Source organism: Tamandua tetradactyla, chromosome 8 (genome assembly GCF_023851605.1).
Source record: "Tamandua tetradactyla isolate mTamTet1 chromosome 8, mTamTet1.pri, whole genome shotgun sequence".
Taxonomy (NCBI): Eukaryota; Metazoa; Chordata; class Mammalia; order Pilosa; family Myrmecophagidae; genus Tamandua; species Tamandua tetradactyla.
In genome coordinates, this window is record NC_135334.1 from 73,431,731 (window position 1) to 73,444,241 (window position 12,511).

At 48.4% G+C, this 12,511-nt stretch overlaps 1 protein-coding gene across 4 annotated transcripts in view; it reads left to right on the forward strand.

The window, feature by feature from the left end:
* The window catches only part of STARD10 (StAR related lipid transfer domain containing 10), a 29,255-nt gene that overhangs the window by 13,427 nt on the left and 3,317 nt on the right, over nucleotides 1-12,511 (forward strand). For all 4 annotated transcript variants that reach the window (XM_077113672.1, XM_077113674.1, XM_077113671.1 and 1 more), the window contains exon 3: nucleotides 11,823-11,970. In XM_077113672.1, coding sequence (XP_076969787.1) covers nucleotides 11,823-11,970 — 148 coding nt within the window. The remainder of the gene's footprint in view (nucleotides 1-11,822; nucleotides 11,971-12,511) is intronic.

The following is a 12,511-nucleotide window of genomic DNA, read 5'->3' on the forward strand; positions in this document are numbered from 1 at the left end:
AGCTGCTGACATGATGGGGATTGTGGACTGTACGTCTGGGCCTTCTGTGTGTGGAACTGGATTGTGGGTGATGGTGTGTGTGAAATGGCCCTTAGCTGGGTAGACTTTGAGCACCCTAGGGGCAGGCACTGGGTTCCCCATCTCCCCCTTCCTGCTCTGGTGACAGCCCTGCAACAGGCCCCTGACAAGTTTCAGTAAATCTGTATTGGATATAAGTGTGTGTCTACAGTTGTGTGCCTGTGCCTCTGAGTGTGAGACTCTGTGTGTGTTTCTGTGTCTGGCGTTACTCTGTGTATGTGAGTCACACCCCCTCACTGCAGAAGCAGAGTTGTCTCTGATCCAATTATGTCTCCTCAACTGTCTCCTGGTGGCTTCCGCCCCCTGGTTCAGCTCTGGCTCTGCCATGGTTTCTCCTCCCTGCCTCCTCCAAAACCTCACGGAAGCCTCCCTGTCTTGCCTCCGGGTCTGTCTGGGTCTCAGGCTCTCCCCTTTACAGTGTGGTCTCTATTCCTGCCTCTGTTCTTCTCTCCGTTGATGGTTACCACTGCTGCCCTTTGTCTCTACTTGTCCCCTTTTCTCTGCGTTTTTCCATCCTAGTTACTTATTCACTCAACAAACCTCTTCTCATGCCTCCCACCTGCTCTGCCAGCCACTGTGCCACCCTGGGAACCTGGAGATGGATCAGACCCAGGCTCTGCTCTCAAGAGACTCAGGCCTGTGTGTGTGTGTGTGTGTGGTTGGGGGGAACAGATGAAGACAGTGGCAGCCTCGTGGGAAAAGAGCTGCAACAGAAGTTCAAACTCAGGCTGAGGGAGGCCAGTGACTGGCAGCATGATGGGGGAGGACAGGGGGGCTTTGCCAGGTGGTGGTTTCTGGCTGCGTGGAGCCGTAAGGGCCCAGCAGGAGCCAGGCAGCCAGCTGCAGAGGTCTTGGTGCATCCCTTGGTAAGGCAGGCTCCCCAGGGTTACAGTCGGGGGTGGGTGGGGGGTGGGTGAGGAAGAGCAATGAGGAAAGAGCGTGAAGAGGATGTGGTTTTGGATTTTTTTTTGGACTTTGGATTTTATCCTGAAAGCAGAGGTTTTCAAGCTGGGCACTGCCATGCTTAGTTCTGGTTTTTAGAATGCTTCCTAGCTGCAGGGGATAGATTGGCCTGAGAGTCAGGAGAGAGGAGAAGAGGGACTGCTGCAGTGGTCTAAGCAAGGGTGGTAAGGCCTGCCTGGGGTTGGTGAAGAGGGATTGTTGGGAAGGACAAAGGACAAAGTTAGCTGGAGGGTGAGCGTGAAGGTGCCCAGATTCCAGGCAGAGGAGGGGAGGGGCAGGGATGGGCACTGGGTGAGAGAATACAATGGTATTGGACGTGTGAGTGTGAGTGGCCTGTGAGCTGTCCAGGTGGTGATGCTCAGGAGTCTTTTGAATCCTGGGGCTTCCTAGACAGCTTTGAGGGGCATCAGGCTGCACTGGTAGTCCCTGACGGCTCTGGAAGGTGTTTATCCTCTTCTTTTTGATGTCAGTATGTCAGCCTTGGTCCCTACCTGGTTTCACTTGTCTTCCCCATCCCCTCGCTTTTCTTCTAGTCCACCCCATCTCTGCCTCTCTGGTGGGCCCACCCTCTTGCTCCCCCTCATCCCCCAGGACAGGAGTGGTATGGTGGGAGGTACAGACCAGGAGGCCAGCTTCTGAGATGTCTGAACAGGACATTGATCACTGCTGTGGGGCCAGTGGGATGGGGTGGGGGTCTAAAGAGATTGGAGACAGGGTAAGAGAAGGAGGAAGAGCAACAATGAGTCACTGAGCCCTGAATGGAGAGCAGCAGAGAGGGACTCAGCTCTGTCTGCTCAGGGAACTCTGTCTAGGGGAGACATGGCAGCATCACCACTTTCTACCGCATTCTTTCTTGGGGAGAAGATACATTAGAGAACTTTTCTGCCAGATCCCCAACGCTTCAGAGGAGAAGGCCTTAGGGCTTAGCTGATCATTTTGCAGGTGTTAATATTGAGACTCAAAGGTAGAAGAAAGAGACCCTGTGTTGGTCCGTACCGCATACACTGAGTCCTTCCAGCTGCCCATCCCAGGCAGGTGGTACAGAGACCATTCAGAGCTGGTCTTAACTTCCCCTCCCCACTCCACACACATCCAACAGCCCTAGCCCCTAGTGTGAATCCCTTAAGGACAGTTCTCAAATGGCTAGGTGCTCGCCCACCTGGGATCCCTTGCGTCCTACAGAGAACAAGGTCTGGTTCTTGGGGTGCAGCCTGAGGAGTGAACTTTGGGTTCCAGTCTAGTTCCTCCATTTCACTTTTCTGAGCTATCATTTACAAATCTGTCAAATGGGCATAATCCTCCCTCCTCCCAGATAATTGAGAAGATGGAGTTAGGTGAATTTGCAAAGCCCCTTTAGCACAGAGCCTGGCACAGAACTGGAACAGCATTAACATTTTCTGAATGTCTCAGTGTGAATGAACACATTTAAGATACCCAAGAGACAGCTCCATTTCCTCTGCCGCCGTCCTTGTACACTCAGGTTACCTCTTGGAACTACATGAGCCCACACCCAGTCCATCGCCGTTTCTAACCCCCAGGCTCATGTCTTCACCTCTGCCAGGAGCACCTCCCCTCTCCCCCTGCTTATTCTAGGTGCCATCTGCTCTTCTAGTCATCCTGTAGGACTTGGCAGGATGTCTTTCCCTGTATCCATGTCCCCCGCTTCCCACTGTCCCTGCCCTGACCACTTAGTGTTGTAGCCTGGAGGCTCCTGGGGGGTGGCAGGGCCCAGCGGCCCCTCTGACTCGCATCCCAGCACAGCACAGGCCTTGAAGTGGATGGAGCTCTGAAGTGCAGACCCAGCCAAATGATCCGGAGCATTTCCAAGTTAACTCAGCCTCACCTGGGCAGCCTCAGGCCCCAACTCAGCCTGAATCCTGGCTTCTGAGTCCAAGAGATGAGGATCTGAGAGTTCTGGCTAACACTTTTAACTTAGAAGTGTTTTTATATCTTATAGAAATCATATTGTATCAACAGCAAAAAGAATTTTAAAAATGTAAAGTAAATCACCCAGAGTCCCAATTCCCAAGTAAAACTGTTCTCCTTGATGGCTTTCAGCCCTCACTCAGGAGTGCAGGTACTGTAGACATAGTTTAAACCATGGCACACATGTAACTTTGAATTCTGACTTTAACTTTGCGTCTGTAGAACTTCCTCATATTGCTACAGAATTTTTAATTCAAGAACATTTCCAGCAGCTGCTCCGTGCCAGACCTGTTCTAGGTTCTGAGGGTTCAGAGCGGCTCAGCCCCTACCCCTGCCCTCCAGCATCTTTAGTGGCTGTGGAATAGCCATTAATGTGATGTCATTCTTCACCAAAGCAGTCCGTCCTGTTGGTGGTATTCCAGACTGTTCTCCACTATAATTTGCTAATTACAAGTATAGTAAAATAGTCATGAATATTGTAACAGAACTTTTTCCTTACTATTTTTTTTTCCTGAGTATAAATTTCTAGTGCTGGGATTCCAGGAACTGAGTCAAAGATATATTATGATTTACAAAAATATTTTTGAAATTGCTTTCCAGAATATGGGCAATCAGTTTTTGCTGCCACTAACTGTGTAAGTTTCACCATAGCCTCACAAGCAGTGGGTATTTTATGTATTTTTGTTAATTTACTAAGTATAAATTAGATCTCAATATGATTTTTTTTCCTCAGTATGATTTTAATTTGCTTTTCTTTGATTATTGAGATTATTAAAGATCTTAAAACAAGTTCCAGAATCTCCCTTGATCTGTCTCATGGAATTTCTGAGAACTGCTACCCGCCTCCAACTCCCTCCCCACCCACCACACACACACTCTACTTTATAAGAGGCTGATGGTGGAAATAGTAATCATCCTCAAGTATCATAGAGATTTTCAAGAGTCCAGGAGGTTTTTACCACTACTCTTCCTTTGGAATTTCACAGAAGCACTGAGGAAGGCGGGTCACGTTCTAAAAACCAGAGATGTTCACACACAGGTCCAGCCTCTTTGTTGGCTCATCCGTGACTTCTGTTCAGGCAACAGTGCTTGCAGTCTGCCGGGCTCTATGCCAAGCCCCGGGGAGGCTGAGATTAGCAAGGGACCACAGCACTGCAGGCAACTTAATGCACTGATGATAGAGAGAGGCTGGGTAGGGGTGAAGGACGGAGGAGACAAAGAGGGATAGGCCCCAGCCCAACCTGGAGAATTTAGGGGCAGGGCAGAGTGGGCTGCCTGGGAAGGGGACAGCAGGGCTGAAGTTTAAATGCAAAATAGGCAAGGAGTTAGTGCCGGGAAATCCCAGGCAAGCACTCTGGGCAGGCCTGAAGAACGTGCCTCTGCACCTCTCATTTCAAGTCTCATTTAATTCTCACAGTACCGCTCTGCAGGGAGGGTTATCTCTACCTGACAGATGAAGACCCTGGGACTCGGAGCTGAGTTCTCAGAGGGGGCTTCAAGGAGCAGAGCCCCAGTGCTGGGTTTTTGAAAAACTTTGTCCAGCCTTTGAGCCAGAGAAATGTGAGGATCAAGTCAGGAACTTCACTCAGAGGAAGAATCTGTGAGCTTAGCCTCCCTGGTCAGCAACCCCTCTGAATCCAGCAAGCCTACATAATAACCATTATTAACTAAGACAGTCTCCATTTGCCAGTGTTGATTTTGGCTGGTCTAGTCTGGACCCTTGATGAAGGTAGAAGAAAATTCTGACACTTTGGGGTCAGGTACACCTGGCTGTTATTCTCTGCTCCACCAGTTGTCAACTGTGTGGCCTTGGCCAATCTTTGAACCTTTCTGGACCTCAGTTTCTGCTTCTGTAAAATGGGAAGCTGATATCCACTAGGTTGTTGGTAGGGTAGGAGGGTAATGTCTGCAAAGGACCCACGTTGGTGCCCTTGGCAAGTGGCAGAGGTGGCTTGACAATGGTTAAGCCAGGGGTGGTTTGATGATGGGTCCATGGGCCTCCTTTGAAGAATGATGAATTGATAAGTGATTTGGGGCATGTGGTAATGGTTATTGAGGTTGTGGTTGTTGATCGGAGCTATGATTGATTTGATACTTACTGCTGTGCCCTCCACTCCCACCCCCAGGAACTCTTCCTATGATGTGAATATGTTTCTTTTGGGAAAGGGTGATTTGCTTAAGTTACTCCCTTTACAAAACTATCTGCTGAAATACAGTGCAGTGAAAAGTCAGCAAGCCTGTGGGATGTTTTAGAGTCAGATGGACCGCTTCTCTGGCCCTCAGTTTCCCCAGTGGTAACCTGAAGATGATAATGGACAAGGTTACTCTCTGGGGTCCCAGGACTTTGGGATAATGTGTGCCACATATATCCCATAGGCAAGGATATTAGAGACCTGTTGTGTGAGTTCTTGGGGTGGGGGCCAGATTTGGGTCCACCAGTTGGCATGTCAGTTTGCTTATTATCACTTCTGGCCTTTGGTCCTTAACACCAGGACAGAGCCCAGTGGAGATGGCCTGATTTCTTTTCTCCTATAAGTATCTGCCTAGGCTCTGGGAGAGACGGCTGCCCCTCCTCCCACCTTCCCCTCTCTCCAGTGGACATTTCCTCCTTCCCTAACGCTGAGCACTGGGAAGGCCTTACAGAGAAGCACAGGACAAGGGGTGGGAGAGAGGTGAGGGGTAGAGCAAGACACAGCTTGGGTACTGGACCTTGCCCTGTACTTGCTTAAGCCTCCAGGCCTTTGCAGCCACTGTCCCTCTGCCTGAAATACTCTTTTCTGCCCTTTCAGTTCCTTATCCTTTTAGGCCCCATTGCCCTCTGCTCCTACAGTTGCTGTGAGCCCCCCTCTCCCAGCTCAGCTCATTCTATATTGGGATTTTGTGTCTCTGTCTCTCCCCGCCACTCCAATTCCACAAGGCCCCTTGGGGCAGGGCCTAGGTCTCGTCCTCCTCTGGGTCCCCACTATGCAGTTAGAGGCCAAGGACACAGCCGGCTTCAGAGAGGTGAGTGGATGAACCGAAGGGCAGGGCTGGGACTAGGGTAAGACCACTGGCGTAACTCCCCGCCTCTCTGCTTCCGGCCCCTCCAGTAATAACAGCTCTTAGTTTTTTAACCATTTACTCTGTGCTATCTATAGTACGTTATTTAATTTAGTCTGACATATTCATGAGATAGGTACTATTATCACCCCCATTTTTCATATAGAGAAACTGAAACTCAGGAGTTCAGTCTTGTGCTCAAAGGGGCTGGAACCTAGGATCGCCAGACGCAGGCCTGCATGGGTTACTTCCCTGAAGGCCTTCCTTGTCCAGTCCCTTCTGACCACTTCTCTGCTGGGCTCGGCATGCTGGGAGAGGGATGGTGCCAGGGCTTCTGGGCAATCCCAGGTCTCCGCCTCATGGAAGTTTGGAGAGAGTGGAGTATCAGGGAACACAGCCTGTGATATCTCTGTTGCCATTCCAGAGGTTACACTCTCCAGGCCTCAGCTTTCTCTGTTGCAAATTGGCTGCCTGTCCGACCCCCAACCGGCTCCCTGCTATAACCAGGCTTTAAAGGGCTTTGCAGTGGCTCCTTGAAGGAGCAACACTTCCCCTTCTTCCCACTCAGTTCCAGTTTCCAGGGGGATTTCCCAGGGCCAGTGTGACTTTCTGACTTGTGCAGGGCCCAGTGGTGGCCAGACTCACAGGCCTGCCCAGCAAGTGCTCTCTGGTGATTCACCTCTTGTCCCCCACCTGCCCCTCCTAAAGCCTCTTAGAATTACACCTTGCCTGTTGCAGCTGCTGTGGGCAGGAACAATGCTGGATATAATTTCCTCCTCTTGGCGCAGCTGTGCTGCCTCCAGGTGACTGTGGAAAGAGCTCAGGTGGGAGCCAGGCCTGCTGGTGAGGGGTGGGGACACCTGCAGACGCTGCCTGGCCTGGTGACCGCCGGCCCCAGTCTCCTCACCTGCCAAGCCTCCATTGCCAGGGTTCTCACTCTTCCTCCTAAGAGTCTGCCTGGGAAACCTTTGGAGTTTCCCTCTTTATCTTAAAGATTAAGTGTTAGGCAGAGTTTACACTCCCCTCCGTGATATATTAGTATTTTAACTAAGAACTCAGCACCTGGTCTTTCTTGTGACTCCGCACACTCCGCCCGTGGCCTGCCGCCCCTGACATGGGCATCTACCTGAGAGCTTCACATTTGGGGCACAGCAGCCCATGGCACTCTAATCTAAGAGTCTCCCGAGGAGGGAAAGGGGATGGGCAGTGCTGGCCCCTTCTCAGTGTGCATCTAACCCTCAGTGTGGAGGGCACTGAGCCTGGCCGAGAGGAAGGAGCCACTCCCAGGCCGGATGCTAACCTAGACAGTAGAGTTCTTTTGTCACTGCCTGTCAAACACTGACCAGAATAACACATTTAGGGACTTGAAAAGCCAAATCACCTTCCAAACTTAGATTTAGAGAAGCTCTGGTTGACTTAGGAGACATACTTCAGTGCTCTTTGTTGTTGTTGTCGTTTTTACTTCACCGTTCTTTGAGGGTTAAGAATGCAGGAGGAAGACTTGATTTTGAATCCCTCTTCTGCCACTTTCTTGCTATGTGATTTGGACAAGTTGTTTAATCTCCTGAGCTTCAGTGTTTTATTTTGCAACACAAGAATAATAACTGTACCCAACTCATACGTTTGGGGTGAAGAGTTAGTGTGTGAGTGGGAAGGTCTGGTGCCGGCCCTGGACCATGGTGTGGCTGCTCAGTGCATGGTTGTATGGATACTAATGATGATCCTGGATTTGCCCTTTCTGTCTTCTCCAATTTCCTCTCTCACCATCACATCCCTCCCATCACTTCATTCAATCACTCTATTCATTCGTTCACTCATGTCTCTAGTCTGTTTTAGTCTGGAGTAGTTCCTTAGTCTTTCCTTGACTTTCACCGCCCTGACACTTATAGGCCAGTTATTTTGTAAAATGTCCCTAATTTGGGGTTTGTCTGACATTTCCTTATGATTCAGTTAATGCATCTTTGGAAGAAATACCACCTAATTGATGCCTGTATTCTTCTCACAGCCTCCTATCAGGCAACATCCGATTTCTGTTTCGTTACTATTGATACTCACTTTGATCAGTTGCTGAAAGTGATATCTGCCAGGCTTCTCCACTGTGCAGTTACCCACTTTCCCTTTGTAATAAGAATTTGATGGGAAAGGACTTTGAAACTACCTAAGTATCCTATTCCTCATTAAACATTCAACTTATTTATTTAGTCACATCTGTATATACTTTGGTTTCCTGTGTTAACTTACTGGAGCATAATCTGTTACTATAATTTATTTTAATACCCAAATTCCCCAGATTTGCCCTGGGGTAGGGTGACCAAGTGTCCTAGTTTGCCTAGAACTGCCAGGATGTGGGGCTTTCAGTGCTAAAACTGGGGAAGTCCCAGGTAAGCCCAGTTGAGTTGGGCACTCTATCAGTGGGAGCCCTTCAAGCTGCTTCTGTGTCTGTTGATCATGGTCCCTGTCATTCTTTGAGTACTTCCTACTTTCTGATACAATAAGGCTGATCTTATACTCCTCTGACCCAGCCCTGAACTCAGCCATTTCTCCAAGAAGCCATGGAACCAGGGATCTTTTGAATATTAGGCTGCCCCACACCAGGGAAACTCAGCCAGCCAGAATTCATTACAGCTTCCCCAAAAGGCCACACTCTCGCCTGCCTCTGTCCTCACTGCTCTCTGTGGTAGGGCCATGGTGGCCAGCACCTAACTTCTAGACAGAGCTGCTCCACGAAGCCTGACCCACCCACCCTGCAGAGCTGACCTCCCCCTGTGTGCTCCCACTGGACGGTTTAGGGCACCTCCCCACTTCTAGTCAGTCTCCTCCCTCCACTGGAAGCCTCTCAAGGACAGGCCTTACTCAGATTCATGTCTTACCCTTCCGTGCTCACATAAGCCTGGGAAATATTAGAAGACTTATTATAGGAATTGGCTCACGTGACTGTGGGGATGGGTGAATCCTAATTCTGTAGGGCAAACTGCAAGCTGAGAAGTCTGATGAAGGTTTTTGAGAGGAGCTGTCTGGCTGAAGTAGAAATTTTTCTTTCTGATTACTAAAATTGTTTTTTTTTTTTTTGCACGGGCAGGCACCCGGGTCTCCGGCATGGCAGGCGAGAATTCTGCCACTGAGCCACTGTCGCACCACCCTGAAATCGTCACTGTTAAGACCTTTAACTGATTGGCTGAGACTGTTCTCATTGTTGGATCAGAGCAATCTCCTTTTTGGATCCTAGATGTAATCAGCTATAGATGCAATCAACTGACTAATGATTAAATCTGTCGTATATCTTCACAGTACAATAAGGCTAGTGCTTGCTTAACCAAACAATTGGACATCATAACCTGGCCATGAACTTAACCATCAGAGGGTGTTAGTTACACCCTCTCATAGACTAGAAAAGTGAAAAGGGCAGAGAGGGATCATGACTTGTTCAGGGTCACACAGTGAATCTTTGTAGGCTGGATTCTCTCCTTGAACTTCTGTTTCCTTAATTCTCAAGTGGAACTCATACTACATTCAGAGCGTTGCTATAAGAATACAATGTGGTAATGTAAATAAAACACTTAGGACAGTGCCTGACACCTAGTGCATGTGCCTCTCAGTGTCTCTGGGGAGCTTTTTATTTAAAATTTTTATTATTGCAGAAGCAGGACTGAACATTGTGGATAATTAAAAGTACAGACAAGCAAACGGATATAATAAAACGATATCTTGGGTGCACGGGTGGTTCAGTGGTAGGATGCTTGCCTTTCATGCAGGAGCCCTGGGTTCGATTCCTGGACCATGCACTCAAAAAAAAACAACAAACACGATTCTTGCCAGTTAGAAATTGCCACTGTTAACACCTTCACGATTATGCTTCCTGATCTTTTTATATGCAGTTATATTTTTCTCCCAAAGGAAATTATACTGTGCATGCATTCCATTTGGTAACCTGCTTTTTTTTTTTAATCTCCATTTTATTTCTGTAAATTCTCAGCATATCAAATGTTCAGACCATTTTTACTCAGTTGTCTCAAACATTCCCTTATAGCTGGTGTCCTAACCAGCATGCAAGCCAGGACCATACTCGACATTTGGTTGTTGCATCCTGTAAATCAGACTAGACCACTCTCTTATTTATGACCCTGACCTGTGGAACAGACTGGGCCAGTAACCCTGCAGAATGTCTTACCATCTGACTTGTTCTGGTTGTATTCTTGAGGTATCACTTAGCTTATTCCTCTGTCCTCTTTATTTTCTGGACACTGAAGTTATATCCAAGCCTAATGAACTCGCTGGTGCTTAGGCAACTCAGTAGATGGTGGTGGTATGTCTTTCCTGGGGCATCACAGCACCAGTGGTGCACAGACCTATCCTGAGATTAAGGGGAAGGCAGTGTAACCCCTCTATCATCTGTTCACACGTATCCCCTTGTAAGTAGAAAGTAATACGTGTGGGGTTCCCTTGGCACTGTCTGAATACCTAGTTCTGGGAGGAATTTTAAGCTACACATGAAAACTAGTGCATTTGCCAAGGAGAACTTGACCTTGGTGCTCGGGCCCTTGGGTGAAAAAAAAAATGACAAACAGGGACATTGACACATTGACAGAGTTTCCCCATGTTGAGTGCAGATCTAAGGAACCTTGCTTTTTACCTGCCTTCCAGACATGTGATCTGGGCTAAATCACAACTCTGCTACATACAGCTGGGTACTTAACCTCTCTGGGCCTCAAATTCCTCCTTGGATTTCTTGTCTGACAGGGTTTTGTAAGTTTGTGCTCAGCTGTTTTCTCCCCTAAATGAAAAGCTCCTCTGGAGTATTTTAGTTTCCTAGCTACCAAGTCAAATATCATGCAGTGGGTTGGCTTAAACAATGGGAACTTAATTGGTTCAGCTTTGAGGCTAGGAAAGGTCCAAAATCAAGGCATCATCAAGACCCTTTCTCCAAGGAGACTGTTGCATTCTGGGGCTGGTAATCCTTGGTCCTTGGCTTTTCTGCCACGTAGCAAATCATATGGTGCCCTCTCCTGGCTTCTCCTTCTCTTCTGGAGTCCATTGACATTCAGCTTCTTGCTGTTCCCTGTGACATTTTCTTTCTGCGACCTTCCCTATAGGACTTCCAGTAATAGGATTAAAACTCATCCAGATTTATCTGGGCCACACTTAACTGAAGTAACCTTATAAAAAAAGTCCTACTAACAGTGGGTTCACACTACAAGAATAGATTCATTCAGTTTAAGAACATATTTTTTCTGGGGTACATAGCTCTAAACCACCATAGAGAGCAAGGCTAAAAAATAGTAAATCCAAAGATGTTTGGTGAATGAAAAAACAGGAGGACAAGTGATAAGTGCCACAGGAGGAAAGAAATAATCCATGGGTATTTGTTCTTTTTTTATTCATTCATGCTGTCATTTCATTTAACATCTACCTATACTAGGCTCTGTGCTAAGCCTCTGCCCGTGAGGTTGTCATAGGAGTTGAGGAGGGCATAGATATAGAGATGCAGCATGTGGGAGCCCAGAAGTTCTGGCTGGGCAATTCAGAAAGGTTTCCAGGATGAGGAGACTGGAAAGAATGGAAAGGATTGGTGGGGACTAAGATGGCCAGATGTAGATATAGAGGCTGTCTCTCTCCTAGCACAGGGGCTTCTGGGAGGGCTGCTCAGGGCTTGTGGCAAGAGGTGAGTCCTTGCTGGCTGTAAAGGCCCCTGTTCACCCTTGTCTTCCTCTTCCTCCCCCTCCTTTTGCCTTTCTCCCCCCCAGTCCCTGGCCAGATCTCTGGCCACTCCCAGATACTTTGTGCCTTGTGACTCTGCCAACCCATGTGTCTGTCTGCAGTGCCGGATGGAGTGCCGCGATGTGCCAGCTGAGACACTGTATGACGTCCTACATGATATCGCGTACCGAAAGAAATGGGACAGCAATGTTATTGAGACTTTTGACATCGCCCGCTTGACAGTCAACGCTGACGTAGGCTATTACTCTTGTAAGCAGGCACAGCACACTGATCCCAGCCCCTGTGCCTCCACCTAGGCCTCGTGCTGGGCCTTCTCCTCCCGCCTTCCCTCCTTGTGTTCACTCCCATCACCAGGCTACTTAGAGAGCTGTGTGCTAAGGCCGCCTTGGGACAGCACTCAGCCACCCTCCCCGTCATCCAAACACTTGGGCACATACTTATGTATACTCACAAATAAATGTGCACTCACATATTCATATACACACATGCCACACATACAAACACATCTACACAGTCATGTACACACACAGAGCCACGTGCCCACGTATTCATAGCCGCACATTTCATATACACCCCTCACAATACTAATGTTCTCCTATAACTTGTATTCATATATTCAAACAAGCCAGGCCAGCAAGTTAAGGACTACATGTGGCCAAAGACAGCAGAGAAGAGGATTTTGTTCTGTCTGTCTCTTTTCTAGTCCCAGCTCTGGGACTGTTTGGTGGGCAAGGGGGTACCTGTTTAGATTGGGGTGGGGGTATGGTCCTGGGAGTTGACTAGGCATCCC